The sequence below is a fragment of the Balaenoptera acutorostrata genome, chromosome X, assembly GCF_949987535.1.
Source record: "Balaenoptera acutorostrata chromosome X, mBalAcu1.1, whole genome shotgun sequence".
Lineage (NCBI taxonomy): Eukaryota > Metazoa > Chordata > Mammalia > Artiodactyla > Balaenopteridae > Balaenoptera > Balaenoptera acutorostrata.
In genome coordinates, this window is record NC_080085.1 from 107457161 (window position 1) to 107480479 (window position 23319).

At 39.3% G+C, this 23319-nt stretch overlaps 1 protein-coding gene across 1 annotated transcript in view; it reads left to right on the forward strand.

Moving 5' to 3' along the window:
• Window positions 1-23319, forward strand: part of GRIA3 (glutamate ionotropic receptor AMPA type subunit 3) — a 287984-nt gene that overhangs the window by 218516 nt on the left and 46149 nt on the right. The window contains exons 11-12 of the mRNA XM_028165001.2: window positions 406-782; window positions 10822-11020. Coding sequence (XP_028020802.2) covers window positions 406-782; window positions 10822-11020 — 576 coding nt within the window. The remainder of the gene's footprint in view (window positions 1-405; window positions 783-10821; window positions 11021-23319) is intronic.

Here is a 23319-nt window from a genome sequence, read left to right on the forward strand (position 1 = left end):
AAAAGTATAGACTATTATGCTGTTCCCACAAGAATTTCCAGTCAGGTAAGGGAGATATGACATAAGAGCATGAAAATTAAAATAAGAATATAAGAATTAAACAGTGGTATGTCACAGGAGAGTACAAGTTGAGTTGCAAGGTAGCAAAACAATTTTAGGAAAAAAAATTGAATCAGTTGCCCTAAGCCAATATGCCTCAGAGGACAAAGTGTCTTTTCCTTAACTTACCATCAAGTTAGAGTATTTTAGGACCCACTGAATGCTACTACTTGTCTAACCAAAGCATTGACAAATCAGTTGGTTATAGTGTCTTAAGACTTTATATTTCTACCAAAGAGGTATATTAAGTGGCAAATGACTAATGGAAATACTGTCTCTAAAAGTCAAAAAATGTTTTTTTTCCAGAGGGCTGATATAGCTGTTGCTCCACTCACTATAACGCTGGTCCGTGAAGAAGTCATAGATTTCTCAAAGCCGTTTATGAGCCTGGGCATCTCCATCATGATAAAGAAGCCTCAGAAATCAAAACCAGGAGTATTCTCGTTTCTGGATCCCTTGGCTTATGAAATCTGGATGTGCATCGTCTTCGCTTACATTGGAGTCAGTGTAGTTCTTTTCCTAGTCAGCAGATTCAGCCCTTACGAATGGCACTTGGAAGACAACAATGAAGAACCTCGTGACCCGCAAAGCCCTCCTGATCCTCCAAATGAATTTGGAATATTTAACAGTCTTTGGTTTTCCTTGGGTGCCTTTATGCAGCAAGGATGTGATATTTCTCCAAGGTTTGTTTCCATGTCATACCCAATGCCTCCTTGCATGTTATGGCCATGATCCATTCATGCACATCTGATATTCACCCATCTCAAGTCCAGATTTCTTTCATTTAACATTCCATCCAGCGACAAATTATCATCAAGCCATTTTTGTTTGCTTGCATCCTTGAAGTGAGTGTGTTATTGGTGTTGCTTTGAATGTCTTTCATGCATTTCTATGGTATCATCAATTTATACACATTATAGCAAACATTTGAACTCTGGATAAAGGCAACATTGCCAGCTAATATTGATATTATTCAGATAAAGCTAACACTAAATCTTGATCAGAACAAACAGGCATGGTTTCCTCATTAATTGAGCTAGAACATTTTCTCATTTGACCAGAGATTGGATCTAGAAAATATTTAAAAGACAGAACTCTTCTTTAAAACCCTCCTAACTTCCCCTTTCCCCTCCATTTTTCATTTTGCTCTCTGACTGCCTAGAACTATTTCACTGTAGTATCTTGCCCAAGTTTTATCACTAAAACAATAAAACTTCTAGAAGAAAATATGGGAGGAAGTCTGTGTGACCTTGGATTGGACAAAGAGTTTCCAGAACGCAAAAAGCACAATCCACTGTAAAAATTGATAAACTGGACTTCACCAAAATTCAAAACTTTTACATTTCAAAAGACATCATTAAGAAAATGAAAAGACAAGCCACAGTGGGAGAAAATATTAGGAAATCATACATGTGATAAAGGACTTGTATCCAGAATATATAAAGATCTCTTGCAACTTAATAAAAAGAAGATAAACAACCCAATTCTAAAAATGGATGAAAGATTTGAATAGATATTTCCCCAAAGAAGATATACAAATGGTTAATAATCACATGAAAAGATGCTCAACATCATTAGTCATTAGGGAAATGCAAATTAAAATCACAGTGAGACAGCTCTACACATCCTCTAGAATGGCTATAATCAAAAAGACAGATAATACCAAGTGGTGACAAGGATGTGGAATGACTATAGCTCTCATCCATTAGTAGCGTGAATGCAAAATGCTACACCCAAATTGGAAAATGGTTTGGCAGTCTCTTATAATTAGACATACACTTAAAATATGACACAGCAATTCCACTCTTATTTACCTAAGAGAAAAGAAAACATATATCCACACAAAGACTTATACACAAATGTTCATAGGAGCTTTATTTATTATAGCCAAAAGTGGAAACAACCCAAATGTCCATCAACAGATGAATGGATAAACAAAATGTGGCATATCCGTACCACATTTGGAATGGGAAACTATTGAGCAACTAAAAAAAGACAACTGCTACGTGCTACTAAATTAACTTTGAAAACATGATGCTAAATGAAAGAAGCCAGATGCAAAAGGCCACTTACCATATGATTCCATTACTTGAATTCCATTTATTGACTATCCCATATTGTATTATTCCATTTGTCCAGAATAGGCAAATCAATAGAGACAGAAAGCACGTTGTTGGTCTCCGGGGCCTTGGAGGGAGCAGAGAGGGGCTGATCAGGATCAGGATTAGGGTGAGGCAAGTGAGGCTGAGTAGAGCAAGTACAGGGGTCAGATCCAGTCTTTATTTTAAAATTTGCTATTTTATTAATCATGGATTTTTTTGCATTAATTTTGATTTTTAAAAAAAATTATACTAAAATTCTCTTTATTTTGATTAATGAGATTTTGGCACCCCCTTAAATTTTGTGTGGGGGGCAAATGCCTCACTTGCCTCACCCTAGTCCCATTCCTATCAGGATTAACCACAAAAGGGCACAAGGCAACTTTTCAGAGTGTTGGAAATTTTCCAAAACTGGGTTGTGGCAATGGTTGCACAACTCTAAATTTACTAAAATCATTAATTGTACACTTGTATTGGTGAATTGTATGGTATGCATATTTTACCTCAGTGAAGCTATTGAAGATATTGAATGTGAATATCCTAGACCTTACCCACTTAAAGTGTCGAGTCACCTAAACAAAAATGGTGGCAAATTCATAATTATAAAATATTGTAAGCAAATGTAACATCTTTATAATCAGAAAAAAATGAAATAAAAAGTTGTAGTTTTGGTAAAATTGAACATTAATCCAAATACTGACCAGAGTCAATTATACAAACATATAGGGATTTTCATTTAGACTAGAAGGACTCAGAAGGTCACCTACCATGTTTTTATAGCATACTTCATTTGAGGTTATCCACTTGGAGCACAAAACATTTAAAATGAAGTTTTGCAGTACAAATCGCTGGTAACCATCTTCAGCAGCTTTTTAGTATAACACGTGTGGGGTAAGCCTCATTTATCTGTCATTCTTTTTTGCCACCCTCAATCTGCTTGGTCAGATTCTCCAAATTATATCACTCCCTATTCCTTTTGTGCTTGGAATGTGTGTCGTTTTGTGATATCATCTGGGAGTTAATTGTGCTAGTTTCTTTCTTCTCTGATTTTTTTAAATGTTCACTTCAAGAGATGAGGGTTTCTGAATGATCCTGTAATTGAATGATTTTAACATGGCTGGTAATCTGTGTTGAGACAATGCTAAAGACTTATTAAGGCTGGAGATTTTATTGGTTTCTGTAAGTGAATTTTCAAAACTAAATTTGTGATATCCCCACTGGAGTGCTACATACTACTGCGCATACTCAAACAGGACTCTTAAAAGGCCATTTGTTTTTAGAAGTATTTATGCATATTACCTCATTAAGTAATAACTTAAAAATGATGGCTTGAAAATGACAAGCTGGAAAGATTCTTTATTTTCATTTTTTGTAGCAGAATTTGAGCTGTGGCTCTTCTGTGGCGCCGAAATATATCAAGTGCTTTTTTCAAGGTACAGATTTTATTATTCTGCGCTAGACACTGTCCTACAGAGCGATGGCTTTCAAATGTTTTGAGCACAACCCTCGGTCAGAGATAAATTTTCCATCACAGCTCAGTACACATATATGTACGTAACAAAAGTTTCACCAGAAATTACCCTTACAGTATGTCATGCACTCTGATATTCTCTGTTCTGTTTCTTTTTTTTTTTTTCTAAATGCTGGTCACAACTCAACCCAGCAATGGGGTACACAGCCCCATTTCTGTTCAGTGGCCATCCTTGGAATGCAAACTCTCCAGAAAGCCCAGAATGTGAGCATGCATTGTACACTCTGACTTTTCTCAAAATTGGAGCAATTCAAGGCATTATAAGAGACCACATTTTAAAGTAGAATTATCAAATATCATAGCAGGAGGAGATGTCAGAGATAAATTAATCCAGCTGCATCCGTTTACTGAGGGCCCAGGAACAACAACTTTCTCTGAGTTCCCACTGTGTCTGGGCACTTTACCTGTATTATCATATGCATTCTAATCCTCAAACACTACCACAAGGTGGGCATCGTACTTATTTTTTAGGTGAAGGTGAATCTCAGGTGAAGTAATTTGCCCAGTCACACAGCTAATGACAAAGCCAGTATTCATACCCAACTCCAATTCCAAAACCTGTGCTCTTTCCACTTCATACTGCTTTTCTCATATCATAGAGAAAGGAATAGTACCCGGAGAGATAATGTCATGGAACCCGAGGGCATGGAGGCTGTAAGAGCCAGCAGTACGATTATTTCCACTACCACAAGCAGCCTCCCACTACCGACCTAAAGGTTCACTGTTTGTTCCATTCTTTTCCTCATGCTCATGCCCAAGAGATGTTTTCCAGTCTCCCAACCTCTGATGAAACAGTACCTTTGCCCTGGCTGTTTAAGAAAATAGGCAGTGAGCATTTAAGAATGCTGCTGAACATGTGTTCACTCAAAGTTAAAGACTGGGAAATCAGCAACAAGGCATCATGAGGAAAACTGAGCATGATTCCATTGCCATCAAATAAAGCTATGAACAGTAACCTAGAAGCCTAAAGAGTCTATGTCAATATTAGGTTTGATATTTTCAACTACCCCAATTGTTCAGGGTGACCAATTCAGGTGGAGACTGAGTAATCAATGTAATAAGCTGAGGTTATATTCATACACAAACTAATTTGTTGGGGGGAGTCAGGAGGAGAAAGTATGAGGAGATTGCATTCAACCCTCTTCCCCCTGATTGGGGGATGGGGAGATAGCCAGTGGGTGTAGCCAGATGGAGGGAGCATAGTGATTAGGTATGCGGGTCCTGGAGTTCATCTCACTAGATTCACAATCCGCTTAGCTATTGTGTGACGCGGGGCGAGGTACTAAATCTTGCTAAGGCTCAGTTCTTCATCTATAAAATGTAAAGCACAGTGCCTGACATATAGTAAGTTCTCAATACACGTTACCTATTATCATTTTTAAACTGGCTGCTGTTAACCATCCTGGCTTCACAAATACTAATCGTTCATATTGCATTTGCATTTTAGTTCCTAATACTCCTTAGGAATACGGTTAAAATTTTAGTCAGTGCCAAATAGCTGATTTCTGATGAGAAATAACCAACAACATTCCTTCTTGAAACCATAAAGTGCTTTCCTTAAGGATTACACCACTTGCAAACATTTTGATTGTATTATTCCGCAATGTCTTGCTGATATTGACAGGTGGTTGGAATTTTTTTTAATCTGAAATTTATTTCGTTTGTAAAACGTTGACAGAACTGCTAAGCAGGCCAGAGTCCAAGTCCTTCCAGACAAATGCGCCCCCTGCTGACTTTCTCTAAAGCTGCAGGGACATCTGAGGGCTAGCCAAGTTGAAGATACAAGGTTCCAGGAATTGCAGCAGAGAAAATGGAAAGAACACACTAACTTGAACCTGGTTACTGTGTACAGATTATTCCATGGGCATTATTCTCCTGTTAAGTTTTCCAGATAGCAAACACTTTGGAGAAGCAGGCAGGAGATCTGTCCAGGTTAGCTGACACATAGATCCTCCTTTTTTAAATGGAAAGTATGTGCAGAATAATAAAATATACGAAGGGTAAAAAATGAATGGGATCAAAGACAATAGGAGAGTTTGGGGCTCCGTTTAAAGCAACTATAGCCTTTCCTTTACTGATGTATGACCAGTGTCTTCATCCTACTGCAACTGCAAATTCACTTCAAAGCAGTAGTGGTGTGGTAATAAATTAATTGTAGTAGCAGGATTTTTATTACAACTATTTCATGACTTTTCTGGCTGAAAGCCGTAGTTTTCAGTCTTTGGGAGATGGTTAGTGATTCCCATCAGAGAAGACTATAAGAACCAAAGATTGACTCTGCACATTTTTAAAAAATCTGTCATAGACACAGCATTGAATGGAGTGTAGAAATGATGCCTACTGTGGAAGAAAGAAGAGGGAGAACAGGAATGATAAAGAGTTTGTGCAAAGGAGAGGCAGTTTGCAGTTCGGGGTCTTCATCTTGTGAAGCTAGTAAAGTGCCGATTTCAAAATTTACTTACAGGATGAAGGTTACAGCACATAGCTCACTTTTATTATCATTTCATAGGCCATAAAATACATTTTATTATTAACTCAGAAACTCTAGTTTCTTATGATCACAGATAACCTGAGCATTGTGTATTATTTTGCAATGTTATGTCTGTTTTTCTCTTGTTGCTAATTTACTTTCATTAACTTCATGCCTCCTCTTACATTTCTTCAAAAGGTATGGTATGTTCCTTTAATGCATTTTTATAAATACTAAATGGCAGCATTTTACGGTCATTTCATTATGCTAACCTCAAAATCTGTCTTGTGCAACAAAACTACTTGAAATGAATGTTAAACATTTTGAGGCCGCATTAATAGAAGAAAAGATACTGGGAAATGACAGGTCTTTCTAACTCAACTATAAAGTCTTGTCTTGTTTTAATAGATCCTTTTAAAAATGTGATGGGGCTGACCCATCAGTCACTTTTTATATAGCCTCCATGTGAAATGTGGATTTAAAAGGCTATAGTTTCACTAATGAGAAAAGGGAAATGTGAAAATTCTTATAGAGCTTCTTCCCTGTGAGTTCCACTGCACATTTTCTCAGTGAAAGGATTTAGGCATCCATGACATACAAGGGAAGAAAGTGGTAGAAATTCCACCAAGACTCTTGTCAAAGCTACCACTGTCTTTTTTTTTTTTTGATGAACAGAAAATTTTATTTATATTTTTTAAAAATCCATTCCTTTAAAAAACATCAGATCCACAGAACTTATTCACTTAATAACCAGAAGTTTGTACACTTTGACCAACATCCCCTATTTTGCTCACCTCCCATCCCCTGAAAACCTATATTCTCTTCTGTTTTTCTATAAGTCTGGCTTTTTTAGATTTTACAGAGGTTAAATTCTCACTTGAACTGGCACAAAAGCTACTACTGTCTTGAAGGGAGAACGCTGAATGCAAGCTTGTGCATTCAACGCTGATTCCAAGGAAGCTCCTTTTTCCATCTATGCTGATGCTCGTGGATACTATTTTACCATTTCTATGTGGATATTCACCAAAATTCTCCATGATCATAGGTCTATCACAGTATTAACCACATAATTGCCAAAATCAACAGCCATGTAGACAAGAGGCCACAAAAAAGACCATTTTGCTTTTAGGTTTATTTTCAGTCATGTCAACAGCCAATTTCAGCTGAGTCATACAGATCAACCACATGATTATCTGAGTCAGCCATTAAGGTGGCCAAAATAACCAGATTATGATGTGCAGGCTTGATTTTAGATCACACAGACACAGCCACAGTCCATTAGCTGCAATAGAATGGCACAAATGTAATTTCCATAAATTACTGTGTTGTTCTCCACATTTCAAGCAGATAATACATAAACTACCATTAGTATTCACAGCAGCAGAATACACCCTTTTCCATACCAAACCATGATTCTGGAAATACTCCAAAATCAGTTTTCCCCTCGGTCTCAGTAAAACCCCATCATCCCAAATAAGGATGACATTCACAGTTCCATTCCAAATGAACAACAGATAATAAACAATAATTATCCAAACATGTTTGGTTTTCCTGCAGCTATATTTCTCAGTGTTTGTAGGAAAATTGCTCCTTCTATAATTTACACACCATTTTGGGTTTTCTTATACAAAATATGAGTATTTTATACTACAGAAATGTGGGCATGTCTTTCCGATTGTGTAAGTCTAGATGATTTATTTCTTATTTCTCCTCTCTGTGCCTCAATTTCTTTATCTGTAGAATGCTCCATTTTCTTATCTGTAAAGGGATGGAGGATTAAAGGAGTTGACACATGTAAACAATTATAACAGAGTCTGGCACATAGGAAGTGCTCCTTAAATGTTCGCTATTATTATCATTTTTATTACCCTATTACTACGAATGCTACTTTGAGCATTCATCTTTTATACAGTAAAATTATTTCCAGAGTCAGATCAACCCAGAATAAATAAAATGTATATGTTAACAATGAAGAAAGACTATGAAAGGTTCAAATTCATAACTGAAATATTCTGTACACTTTTAGCATTCAGATGTGACATTCTTTCTGACTCCAGATGTTTTTACATCTTCTGATTAAAAGGGAAATGTTCCCAGGTGAAATCCTGAGAGAGTATAACTATCAGTTAGAAAATCTGTTGCAAAGCAGATTTGCACATCCGAAAAGCTAAAAGTGATTATGTTCAGAAATAAATAAATAAGGGTTATTTGAAGCATCCAGGGACCAATAGGAATTACAGGCTTTAAAAAACAAAATAGTTTCGTTACAGTTAATCAATAAAGAATACTATTTATCAAAACACCTGCCAAAATTATTTGATCAGGGTGTAAAATCTAAAACAACTGAATCTTCCAGAGGCTAAAAAAAAGGTTATCTTGGGACACAGGAATTTAAATTTGCTTCAAAGTGGTAAAATACGAGTATAGAGAGAGAAGAGCTTGACTTGCCAGCTTTCAGCCCAGAGCTGCCCTTTTCCCACAGAGCCTGGAGAAGTGCCAGGCTCCTACGCCTATTCTTTTTTTTTTTTTTTTTTTTTAATTAATTAATTTATTTATTTTTGTCTGTATTGGGTCTTCGGTTCGTGCGAGGGCTTTCTCCAGTTGCGGCAAGCGGGGGCCACTCTTCATCGCGGTGCGGGGACCGCTCTTCATCGCGGTGCGCGGGCCTTTCTCCATCGCGGCCCCTCCCGTTGCGGGGCACAGGCTCCAGACGCGCAGGCTCAGCAATTGTGGCTCACGGGCCCAGCTGCTCCGTGGCATGTGGGATCTTCCCAGACCAGGGCTCGAACCCGTGTCCCCTGCATTAGCAGGCAGATTCTCAACCACTGCGCCACCAGGGAAGCCCCCCTACGCCTATTCTTAACTCTATGACAGAGTGGGTTCTTTTCCTGTGAGCTTTTCTGGGCATGAGAGAACACAGCCTAACCAGGATGGAGCTCCACCACAGAGCAGAACTATCCTCAGGATAATGTGGCAATGTTTTATAAAACCTAGTGACCAGATTTCATTTCTGCAAACAGAGCCAGCCTTCAGCAGCATTGTGAAGGAGATGAAGTTTCCTCACTACAAGCCCTTACCCATTGAGCATTCAGTGCCCTCACACTGCCCCCTAACTGCCCACAGACCCTCTCCCTGAGTAGCATTCATGATGCAGGACCATGACTCCCAATCCTGGCTGCACCTGAGTTTTATAAAAATGCTGCTGCCTAGGCCCAACCCTCAGAGATTCGGATTTAATTGGCCTGGGGTGGAGCCTAGGCATTTTTTTGGTCATTGTGTTTTGTTTTGTCTTGTCTTGAGCTCCCCCAATGATATTGATGTGCAGGCAGAGTTGAGAATCACTGATGTAAAAGAAGAACAATATTTCTCAGTTTGGGCCGCAGGCCACTGCAATCACCAGTGATGCTTGAGAAGTCCAGATTTTTGAGTACTCAGATATTCTGAATCAGCATTTTAACAAACACCCCAAGTAATGCCCATGCACAGTTACATTTAAGAACAAAATTTTCCCTGATTAAAACTTACCCATCTTCTGTCCCATTCTCCACTAATTGCATAGACTAATCCAGGATAATATGATAATAGATGCTGTTGAAGTAAAATGTTACATTTTGAGCACGCCTCCTGAAGAAAGCTCAGAGGATAATTCCAACAGTAAGAATTTCTAGGGCGGGCCAGTGAGGATGGTTTTGTTTGTTTTGATTATTTTGGTGGGGGAGGGTACAGACAAACCTTTTAGTGCTTCTCAAATCCTATTAATCAGGTAGTTTCCTACTTCACTTGAGGCCTGTCCTATGTGCTACATCTCAGTTTGTAAAAGGGAAGAGTTTCAATCTCTGGATCTAAACTCCTGAGCCCCACTAGCCATTTATATGAAGACAATAATAAATATTATCTTATGGCCCCTTGCCTTATGGGTAATCAGCTCCACAGAATGGCAATGTCTATATTAAATTTGTTAAACTCATAGTGCATAGTGCTTGTTTACTAGCTAGCACCTAATCATTTCTCTTCAAATATGTAAAGGTTTTCGACTCTGTGTTTCTCCCATGACATCACCTTACATCAGTGTTTTTCAACCTTGACTGCGCATTGTAATCGCCTGGAGAGATTTTAAAAATACATATGTCTGGGTCCCACCTCTCAGGTTCTGATTTCTTTGGTCTTGGCTGGGTCTGAGCATGAGAAGTTTTTTTAAAGATCCCAGGTGATTCTAAGGTACAGGCAAGGCTGGGAACCACTTGCCTTAAAGGAAATAGAGCAGTCTTTCACAGGTGTGCCCAGAAAAGCTCACAGGAGGAGAATCAGGTAAGTACAATTATTACACCTAAGCAGGAACTGGCAAAAAGAAGGTATTTTTTCCCATGATTAAATAAATAATCCTGCTTTGAAACCCGTATAGGCCTGAAGAGCATTATGCATGTACCATCATCACATGCCATCATGACATGTGGTGATACTGTCAACGTGTCACTTTTGTTTGATGTGTTAATTCCCTGACATCATTTACTTCCCTCTTTCATCAGCTACACTGAAACCATTCCTCTTTCCAAAAGTAAAGATAAGGATTTCTTAAACTGAAATCCGGCCCCTCTGGGTCTGGATTGGTCTTTGTTTTGTAGATCACTCTCCGGGCGCATTGTTGGAGGGGTTTGGTGGTTCTTCACGCTGATCATAATTTCTTCCTATACGGCCAATCTCGCTGCTTTCCTGACTGTGGAGAGGATGGTTTCTCCCATAGAGAGTGCTGAAGACTTAGCTAAGCAGACTGAAATTGCATATGGGACCCTGGACTCCGGCTCAACAAAAGAATTTTTCAGAGTAAGTGCTTTACAGTTAATTGGGCCTGCTGGATTTTATTTTATCATCTGCTCACAAAGGCAGATTCACAGTGTTTTAAGGGAGGATCGGGAAACGGTGGGAATGTTATCAAAGCAGAGCACCTTAAATACAGAGCTACTTGCTTGGTGACCTAATTCATTGTCCTTTAGAACTAAGACTCGTGTGCGACATCACAGGGGGCATGTCAAGAGCACTGAGTTTGAACTCACAGGTTTGAATCCCAACCCTACCACAAAGTGATCGTTTGTCCTTGGGCAAGTCATTTAACTTCTGTCGGCCTTGGTCCCCTTACTTGAATAATGAGGGGATTGAACTAAATAATATCTATTCTCCTTTTTAGCTTTTACAAAAGCAGTGATTTTATGTCTCAGCAGTTCACAGAAGTTAGGTAATTGACTCTAAGAATCTGAGGAGTGATGAACTATAAAATTACATATTCTATTTAGACATTGGTTTTCTATTAAAATGTATTACAGTTGTTTCAAGCATTCATGTACATGCTGATAATTCAATTTTCTGGGAAGCTGATAATTGTTTTAATTTCTTGAATAGATTTATTTCCCCCTCACTACCCGCACATAGGCCAAATCTTGGTGGGGAAACAGCAAGTTGTTCACTAGCAAAAGTTAGTAAAGTGTAAGCACTGTCAAGGAGAAAGAAGAAAGGAGAACATTATAGAATGTTCTATAGAACATATAGAATGGACAAATATAGAACATTATACAACAATATAGAACATTATAGAATGAACAAAACCACTTTTACATAAAATACCAATACCTTTGTTCTGTAGCAACTGGTCTATAAGAAAGGCTACCGATGGAGTGTTTAAGAACTCACATGATTTTTCAGTTGCCCCAACCAGGAAAATATGGTGGTTTCAGTGAGAAAATGGACCCATTCTATCCATACCACTGCCTGCTGCTGTAACCCATGTAACTGGTTGTAGCAGTGATCCAGAAGCCACTTGTGTAGTAGGTAGAGAAGAAAAGTTTAGTCATTCTCTCCAACCAATAATCAAATTATCGGATGGCAGGTATAATTACTGACTTTTCCTCAAAGATCCACAGTAAACAAATGTTGGCTTGCTTTAAGAAATCAGTAAGAAATATATTTCTACATGTATCATCGTGGGATTTGTCCAGTTGTTTCATGGGAAAGCAGAAGGAGTGGGTTTCTTGAAATTATAGCAATTAACTAAAAACTGTTTTCATTCCCTGAAGGAGAAAGGGTTAATTCTGAGACCCTTTCCAGAAATCTCACTGGCTCAGGATATCCCTATCTCACCTCTACCACTATTTATCGAGCAGTTCATAATCTCCAACCAGGGACAGGGACCTAGTACTAGAAGCATCAAAATGATATGAAGATCCTCTGGAACTAACCTGGCCTTGACCCTCACTAGGTTGGCAGTTCCAGAAGCTTATCTGGGAGTAACCCCCTGCCCTCATGAAATCACTCACACATTTCAGGGCAGGAAGCCAGGGATTTCCATCTGCTGAGTATTCAGCACATAATCAGCTCCACGGAAATCTGGTTTAGTATCAACCTTCAGCAGAGCTTATGTTCACCAACCCAATAGGCATCAAGTTGCTAGAAGAAGTAATTGACCACTTAAGCTATCAAGACACCAGACTTGGACCCTCCAATTAGGGATACTTGTTCCACTGGAAAGCATATTTCCTTCAGCATTGATTCGAAATTAGGAGGGTGTGCTTTAAATGGTAATCGATAGGTGGCATCAATTCCCATTAAGCTTTCAAAGGCCATTCATCCATATTGCAGGCAAAGGAGGCTCTCTGGGAAGATTTACTAACACAAGGGCTTGAAATTGTGACCAAGCAGTCATTGTCCCCATGCCCAGACCCCATCCCCCACACATATTGTGTCTTCCTCAAAAACTAGGAAAGCATCTATTAATCCATTCAATGATGGTTTCATTAAAGAGCATCTTATTACCAGAGCCAATTTGAATCAACATTCAATTCTGAGCAAAGCTATTGCCACATTCTAATTGGTTTGTGGTTTCCAATGCTCAGCAATTCCTAGTGACCTTTACAGCCAATGAGTAATTCGTATGGAAATGGAACTGTTCTGAAAATCTGATTAGAAAAAGGGCCAGATATTTCTAGGTATAAAGAAGTGCAAATCATTTTCTAATTCCCGCACGCCACTTTTCTTTTTCCTCAATTGGTTGCTAGTGACAGCAGTAAGGACTCTGTGGAGAAGTTCTTTAGGACAGCACAAAAAAGGTGATGATCTAAGAGTGGAACTGAGCAGTATAGGACAAGCAGCTCCTAGCCTGCTTGTACTAAAAATGTTCTGTAAACCCAACAAAGGGAATGCTTGGTATTCATATAATACAGAGGGGCCCAACCAATTGGTCTCCAACAAGCCATCTGTCCTCTCAAGATCCTCTACTTTACCCCTCCTTGAACCCCATAAATCAGAGAAGGCAGCCAGCAAGAACACATCATCTCCTACTCAGGGACTTAACCGCCACAGCATGTCACTTTCCTCTCAGTCCTCCAAGATCTCAAGGCAATTTTAAGAGCAGTAACTCCTCCACATGCCAAAAAAAAAAAAAATCGAGGACCCCTGATGGCATGCCTTCTGAACTTTAGAGGATTAAACAAGATCACATGCAACATTTACAAACATAACATGAGCTCATTTCTTCCCATTCTCACTCCATATTAAAACCACAGGGACCAAGTAGTAACACCATAAAACAGCCCCGGGGCCAGCCCTCTAGAGAAAAATAAATAAAAGAAAATTCCTTTCTAATTGCCCTGCAGACGTTTTTTACTTGTCCTGGGTAAGGCTGCCATTAAAATGATGACATCTTTAAATGATTCTTTTCTCTCATTTTCTGAACTATCCTCGGCTGCTATCTTACAATCACATAAAGTCACTGGCACAGAGGGACCTGTTCCATCAGGAAAGGCAGGGAGGGACCAGACAAAATGCTTGCAGCTGGAAGAGACATCTGAAATATTACCATCAACCCTCTTGACTTGAAAACTGATTTCCTTAGACAGCAGCTCCAAAACTAAATGTCCCAACCAGAGGTGGAGGCACCCATGCTAAAAAACAAGTCGACAGCTTCATTGTCATTGCCCAGAGAAATGCCACTATGATTTGGAAAGCTACACCGAAACGATCATTCTCCACTAGGTTTTGAAATTTTAACCTGATGCAGATTCAGGTTAAAAAGTAGATCTGGGAGAAAAAGCAATTCCAAAATTCTCTCTGCCTTCAGACCCCTAGAAATATTAGAAGACCACTACGATGCTTGACTCTTTTTTTCTTTTTAATGTTTTTATTGGAGTATAATTGCTTTACAGTGGTGTGTTAGTTTCTGCTTTATAATGAAGTGAATTCTTTTCCAGATACTTGGCCATATCCCCACTGAAGATAGTTCAGGGTATAAAAGGATGTTGCTTTTTAAACTGAAATGTTAATGCTAATTTAAACCCCTTTAAGAAAATAAATATAAATGGAATGGAATGGGGAGAGACGTGCCTTGCTCCAGCACCCCAGGCAGGACAGAAAAACTGAACTTTATCTGGAGACCACCAAGGGAACTGCCCTGTCTTCTGAGTTGCAGACATTCTAAGCCGCATGAAGCACAGTTGAATTACTCATTAAGAATGTTTTATCTCAACACTGTTACTGTTGTCATTGCTCACTTTAACTTTTAAATTTTTTTTGAAATGCAGGCAGCAAAAAGAAGAGCCCTGCATTTCAAAAAAATTTATTTTGGGGGGAAGTAGTCCCTCCAAGAGTATGTAGATTCTCCTTATACATTCTGAATCTCCCTCTCTCTCTCTCTCTCTCTCCCTCTCTCACACACACACACACACACATTTTCAATCAGAGTCCACATTTCAACATTTATTGGTTATTTATTATAGGGCTTTTGAACTTTATGGAGAAAGAAGAACAATCTCTCCACAAATTCCCCTATGCTAGGTATGGTGACATTTGGACATGATTAAGAAAACTAACCATTAATCTTTAAGCTTTACTACAACAGACCTCCCTTACCCCTACCCATCCCCTCACCTTAGGAAACACATCAAAATGTAAAAATTCTTTTGTTAAAAATTTTCTCAGCAAGTACCATGAAGAATTTGAGAGCTTGACACTGTACCCGGACAACGGCAACCACATTTAATTAGTCTGAAGACATACAGGATGTGACCGAATGCTTGCGGACACAGCCAACTACACACTAGGGAACACATAATAGCAGCAACAGGAGATGAGTTGATACCAAGGAATGGTAGGTCAGAGACATTTATTGTATGTATTACTTAACAATTTTAAAAAAGAAATTGTTTTTTAATTATTTACATGGCCCTTTTGATGCCGCCTTATCCCCCCCCAAACTCTTATTTTCCTATGTCATATAATACATAACACAGCAAGGCTCATAGACCTCCAGGTTAAGACTGGAGGTAGAGCAGCAGGTACAACGTGAGGATGCTGAGGCCTGGCCACATGGTACATTCAGACAGCTGTCAGCCTTTCCCATCCCGCAGCTGTCAGGGATCTGTGGCTTCCTGGGTCTTCCTTGCAGGCAAGTCTCAAGCTGGGTGGAAAGGACACTCACCAAGGGAGCAGAGGTTGACCTGACAACTATGCACACACCACACCTAATATCTGTCTCTGAGAGAATGGAGGAAACGTGGCAACAAAGACAGGCTAATAACAATGCCCTAGATTCTATTACTTACTCATCACTCTTTCAATAACTTTTTTTTAGGCGCCTACTATATGCCAAACTCCAGGCTAAGCACTGCAGAGCCATCTCCATAAACAAAATTAAATTTCTGCCTTTTGCCAAATCACGTGAAAATACTTAGATAGGTTTTTTCGCCATATTTGGAGGTTATCTGGGGGAACAGATTGACTTAAAATATAGGCATCTCAGAGAACTAGATGATCATCCCTCCGGGGTAGCTGATGGTGTTTCCTTCTATAGAGCGACTTCCCAGCATGTGCCAGTCTCTGGGTATGCTTCTCGGTGAACAAGAGTAGGGTCAATGATCCTCTGTAACCCCAGCAGGAAGGTCAGCTAAGTGATGAATAAAACAGAAATGGCCTCTACCCCCTAGGAGCTCACAATCTAGTGGGCTAGATTTTCAACACATATTCACATACATTACCATACTCTATTCACACGACAATCGTGCCACGCAACCAGAACAGGTATTATTACACCTCCTTCAGAGAGGAAACACTTGAGGCAAGATGACCTTGTGACTTGCCGAAAGTCGCTCAGCTCAGTGGGGACAAGCTAGAATTCTGAGTCCAGATTGGGTCCTCTTCCCATTTCATCTCAGTGCCTTTCTGGTGTGAGTGTTCATAGAAACATGGGGTCCTATGCACGAATCAAGCCTCTAGGACAGCGCATGTTAAGGCATCTGTATCATCTCCTGGTTGATCTTTGTTTTTATTCCCCTTAATGGATCAATTAGAAAAGGAAACCTATACATACTGTTAAATGACATTTTTCCACGCCCTGACAATCTCAAAAGGACCCAAGATAAGAAGGCAAAGAAAAGAAAGGCATCCATAAAACTAGAGTGAATGCCACAAACGCAGCAATCCACATCCACTGATGCCTTTCTTGTTTTTCTTTGGGTAAGGGTCATTTGGTCTCAGTTTCCTCATCTATCAGGGGAAATATTCCCTGCTCTACCTTCCTTATGGGTTTAGTTAGAAGATAATATCAGAAAAATCTCTTTAATGCTATGAAGGGTTCTACAAATCCCAGGAGACTTTTAAGAAAAGGGCCCAGCAATAGAGCAATTGAAGCATGGAGACTGTCCAAATAAGGCTCTGTGGAGACATGAGGGAGGGGTATTTCTCAAAAATAAAAGAAAATAATCTCTGCTTGCTCAGTGGAAGAGAGGTGGGGGTTTTTTCTGGCTTTGGGAGGAGAGAGAAAGCTCATTTACATCCTTACCCCATCCTCCTGATCCCATTCCTACCCCTATTATAAAATATGACTACTGACCTCATCTCTTAGTCCATCTTTAGCCATTCCTTTGTGGTCTGCAGATTCGACAACTTCACCATGCACAATTTAAAGCTGCCCTTAAAGACCACCTAGAAACTTCAGGTGCTTCCAAGGTGGCATGCAGACCATCTGCCCAAAGTAACCAACCATATGGATTTCATTAGCCTGTCTCCGTTAGTCTTCCCAGGTAACCTACTTGCTTATGAGAGCATTTCACAGCTCAGAAAGCCTAAGGGGGTTAAGTCTTTGTTATCTTTGAGGCTGCCAACTTTCTCAGACCACACCAGGATAATTAACATCACACAGAACTCCCAGATTTTTGTGAGAACTCTGAAACTCTCTTCCCTAGAGGAAGTCATCTCAGGACCTCACTTTCTTTTCTTGTCTGACAAAGTCAAATCACCTAATAGCCTTCCAATTAGAGGACAGGGACCCATCTGTTCAATTAGACTTTCCTTGAGTTCACCTGGCAAGCCTGAGCAGGTTGATTATTTACAATTCCTTTTCATCACCACGAGAAGCCTAAATTGTTGACCATAAGGATCAACTAAAATTTCAACTTACTGAAACTCAACTCACAACAGCTTTCAATTAACTAGAATGCTTGGTTGCACTCTGCTTTTGAAAGGAAAAGGAAATTCACAAAAACAAAACCTTGATGTGAATTTCTTTTTTCAAAAAGGCAGTAGCAGATGCCTGTGGTCAGGTTCATTCCAGTCTTCAACATCTTCTACATTTTTAACCAGTGAATAAAGAAATATTCAGTGTCTACAGTACCAAGTTAGGCAACTGGGATACCGTAGGGGAAACATGACCAAATCCCTACCTTCAAGGAGCTCACATTCTGTTGGAAGGAGAGAAACAGTAAGCATGTAAACAAATAGATGCACAAAATAATTTCAGGCACCAATAAGTGCTCTATGTATTATGATAGAGAATGACTTAGGACTGTTTTAACTGGGAGCTTGGGAAGGAGGGGTTCAGGGAAAGTCTCTTTAAGGAGGTAATATTTAATTAAAGACCTGAATAAGAGTTAGCTATGTGAAAATATGGTGGAAGTGTATTCTAAACAGAAGGAATAAGAAGTGCAAAGGTCCTGGGGCAGGAACAATCCTGGCATGTTTAAGGGACAGGAAGACAACCTGGGTGACTAAAGATTGGAATTACATGCTAGAGTTATAGTGATGGAGATTGCGTAAAGTGGTCAGGTTTAGGATATATTTTGGAGAGAGAGTCACAGAATTTGCTGATGAATTAGATAACATTTGTGAGCAAAGTGGAAGGGCTCAGATTTTTGGCCTTCCTTTTCAGTGGTCACTAATGAAATCTGTAAGTCCTACATTCGTTAAATGATTCAAGGATACTTGTAGTAACTGTAAACTGCAAACTATAGTAACAAAGTAAACTGTAATAACAAGGGCTGAAAACGTACATTTACACTAGGGCTGGTTAGGGAATTTTTCCAAGTAAGAAAATAAGAAGTCTTAAGGTTAATCATCAAAAAATTTTAGAAGTCCAGAAGCCCCTAATGATTCATGCCTTTACTGTGTCTTATTGCGGTCTTCTTAGACGATGGTTTTATGGTAGAGGTATATTTTCACAGATGACTAACTCCATTTCGCAAAAACATAACTTTCTTTATATTCCTGTAACTGGTACCTCATTTTTGCCACATGGCAGAAAAGATACACCCAGATAAATTCAGGCAAATTTAGTGATTTCCTAGTCATTTCAGGATTTTTCACTCCCTCTTCCCTGGGATAATATCCAGGTTCCAGGGACTTCACATGATAAGAGTTAGCCATGTGAAAATGTATCATGGCATCAGGGGCAGCCGTCTAACCCCAGATCATCAGGATCATTTCCAGGCATCCATTGAGCTGTACCACCCAGTTTGGATGTCAAGTAGTCTTTCCCCTCCACACTGACATTTGCTGCATCATCCCCTCATCCAGGCCACAAGACCTCTGCAGACCAAGTAACCCTGCACTTATTTCAGCTCACGATCTCCCTCTCCCTCTCTCTCTCTCTCTCTCTCCCCTTGCACTGTTATAGGGCTATTGGAATAGTCTCCTTCTCTCCTTCCACCAGTCTAGGACAGCGCCTTCCTCCTAGAAATCTCATAGATCTCATGTAACCATTGCTATTCTACGACGCCAGCACCAAGCTAGACATGGGCTGTTCTCTTCAATTGATCATCCCTATGCCACACCCTGGGAAGTAAGGCCTCATTACTTCTGCCCTGGGAGTCCCATCCTCCCTCCCCCTTTTGGAGAGCTGGGGTGGGGGGTGGGAGAAGGGGGGCAGGGCACAGAGACCTTTCTCAGAGCCGTATAGCCCAGTCTGACTTCTCTTGTACTCCTCTCTGCCTCAACTCTTATCTGGCCTCCTAGGGTAGTTAGTCTGGCTCTTTATCCATCTGCTTTCCAATTTATTGAGTATGACATAAACTTCATAATTCCCTGTAAAGGGAATTAGAATTTGGAAACTCAAAAACCTTTCTTTTTTATCAGAAAGCTTGGTTCTTACTAATTTAAAACTTGGCTTTCAAGGTAGTGTTGTCTCTGCTATGACTTTTTAAAACAGTTTAAGATTCAATTCACCCATTTAAAATAAACCGTTCAATGAGTTTTGGTATATTACATTATTAATGTTTAAAAATTATAATAAAATATATATAACATAAAATTTGCCATTTTAACCATTTTTAAGTATGCAATTCAGTGGCACTGATTACATTTACAATGTTGTGCAACCATCCGAACTGTCTATTTCCAAAACATTTTCATCACCTCAAACAGAAACTCTGTAACCTTTAGTCAGTAACTTCCCATTCCCCTACAACTTCCCATTCCCCCACTCCCTCGGCCCCTAGTTACCACTATTCTACTTTCCATTTCTATGAATCTGTATGGAATCATACAATATTTGTCTTTTTGTGTCTGGCTTATTTCACTTAGCACAATGTCTTCAGGGTTCATCCATGTTATAGCATGTGTCAGAACTTCACTCCTTTTTATGGCTGAATTTACCTATCTATACCACATTTTGCTTATCCGTTCATCTTTTTTTTTAAATATCTTTATTGGAGTATAATTGCTTTACAATGGTGTGCTAGTTTCTGCTTTATAACAAAGTGAATCAGCTATACATATACATATATCCCCATATCCCCTCCCTCTTGCATCTCCCTCCCACCCTCCCTATCCCACCCATCTAGGTGGTCACAAAGCACCGAGCTGATATCCCTGTGCTATGTGGCTGCTCATCCATTCATCTTTTAATGGACACTTGGGTTGTTTACACCTTTTGGCTATTGTAAATAATGCTGCAATGAACACTGATGTACAAACATCTGTTCAAATTCCTGCTTTTAATTCCTTTTGGTATATACCTAGGAATGGAATTGCTGGATCATATGCCAGCTCTATTATTTTCTGCTGTAAATTTTTGAAAGTCTGTTTTGACAGAAAAGGTGAGGGCATTTTCTGTTCCATTGATATTTTCTTCCTAATCTTCTCTTAGGCCATTGATGCCCCCATCCCAATAGGAAGAAGATCACTGGGTACCTGGTACTGGGGACAGAACTTTAGTTAATATCACAAAGTTTTATCTTGATACATGACTGAAGTTGAGAGGGAGGTATGCTATGTATGTATGTGTTGAAAAAGACCTAAATTCCTGTCTATACCACACACCACACATATGTACAGAGGGCCCTGGATATTTTAGCTAGTGATTTCAGCTTGTAGCAAAATCTTAGAGGAGCATGCTTCCTCTCTCTGTGCTTGGGCTACAATTCTGATGCCCCAGAAAGATTGCACTAGAATGCAGGTGATGGATGGTAGAATGAAACCCATCGCCCTCCTGTTCTAAATGGTTTAGAATGTTACCTGTCTGAAGGAAGGGATTTGGATAGAGATGATCTACGGCATTTCTTTCCAGTTCTGATTGTAGGTATTTGTTTGTATGTTATCCCCCAAACTGATCTCCTGTCTGTACACTCTCTGGTGCCCTAAAGGAAGAAGTTCCTGAAAGTAATTAGCTGCTATGCTTAGAGGAACCTGCATTCTGGAACTGATTCTTACTTCCTAGTTTTATCAAAATTCTTATGTGATCACAGCCTGATTTATTTCACTCTCAGTTTAATTTCCATGAGTCTGTGGTCTGGATTGCAGACTATTTCTGGTATCATTCAGTAACATTGATTTTCCCAACTCACTGGGTAAAGAACTCTGTCCTAGACACTCTGGGAATGAATAGGAGATGCCATCCAAACCCCTGAGTTCAGTATGCAGATAATAAAGGAGTCAGGTGACTTAGGCAGGAAAGGTTTCTGGAAAAGGGGACATCTTAAAAATATCTGGAGAGAAAATAGAATTCAAAAATAGTTCAAAGGATATGTAAGAATGTATTTGTGACCAAAACAACAAGACAGACCATGACTTTATATCATGTTAAACTGTGGCCACTATTGACTGAAGAACTGTTAGTTCTCTCTAGTGTTCACACTAAGATTTGTTTGCACAAAATAGTGTATGTATATGTGTTTGGGGTGGGGTGGGAGTTTAGGATGAAAAAAAAAAACAGTTTCCAAGAAAAAATTATTGCCTTGAAACAATAGTATCATAGTAGAAATCAATAGACTGCCAAGGGTAAATTGGAAATCACTGCTTAAGGCCAGGGTGCTCTGAGCACTGTCTTATTTCTAGTTTCATAATTCACATCTCACACGTGAAGATGGGGTTCATTAAAAAGAACACCAAAGAACACGTTGCTTTCTCTGAAGAATACTTTGCTTCTTCTAAATGAGTTTGAGGAACCAGTGTTGAAAAGCAAAATCCATCTATGCTTTGGCAAATAATATCAAATTGAACTGTAAGAACCTTTCATCTTTAAAAACAACCCCATGATATTAGACATTATTTCATCTAAAATAAACAGCCCCTTTCTTGATGTGGTAGTAGTAATAGGGTAATCATGAAGATAATCATATTAAAGCCCCTTTACACAAAATTTTGAAGTTTGATTTCAAAATATTTGTATCTTGTCCCTTTCCTCCAGTCACTCACACACACACACACACACACACACATACACACGTGCAGGTGCACACATGCACATGCCCCACAACTTGGGTAATTGTGATTAGCAAATAATTAGAGTTTATTATATATGAAAGTACCAGGGAGTAAACTGGCCAGATCCTGAAGAACACTTTTGCTTTATTTTCTTGGCCTGGGGTTTCAGCCAATTGTACAAACAAGAAGGTTGGGAATAGCATGGTCAATGATTGAGGAGAAATATAAATAAATTCAAGGAGGCTTGGATAAATTCATGCAAAATGGATCCATAGAAAGTTGTTAAACGTAAGGGACACCTCCAGATTTTTAGAGTTGACATCAAGAGGACAAACATGGTTTCTCATAGTTCTCTACTGGTCTTGTCTTAAAACATTTCTATCTGGAATTGCCCAAAGAGCTGACCTATAGGGACTGGTCTGCAATTTTTTACAAGATTGTTTCCCCCATCACAAGAATTGAGACTATTTAGTCTGAAGAAAATATGCAGGAGTAGAATATATTAGGATTATCTTCAAATATTTGAAGGGTAGAAACTTTGAAGATGAATTGTACTTCTTCTGTGGGGCCCTAAGGGATAGAACCAAAATCAAAGAGTGGCTATTACAGGGATAGAGATTTTAGCTCATTGTAAAAAGAACATTCTAATAAAGGAATACAAAAATAGATTGGGCTGTCTCCATAGATAGCGAGCTGTTCATCTTTGAAGGGCTATAGGCCCGGAATAGGCAAATGGCCACTTGTCAGAGATGTTCAGTAGGGGACTCAATAATCTGATGAATGACTACACTAGACCAGTGTCTTCCACCACTGGTTGCATAGAATGACTACACTAGACCAGTGTCTTCCACCACTGGTTGCTTCCACTTGTCAGAGATGTTCAGTAGGGGACTCAATAATCTGATGAATGACTACACTAGACCAGTGTCTTCCACCACTGGTTGCATAGAAAATCATTGGGGGAGCTATTTCAAAACACAGATTATTGGTTCTCACACCTCTCCCTCCAAGATGCTTATTCCATAGGTTCCATTAACGTGCATTTTTAAACGAGCACCCCCAAGTGATTGCAACACAAATGACTAAGAGCCACTCTTTGAAGAACATTTGACAATACAACGTATCAGAGGATTTCTGCTTTGACGATTTGGATTTTCTTTTTTTCT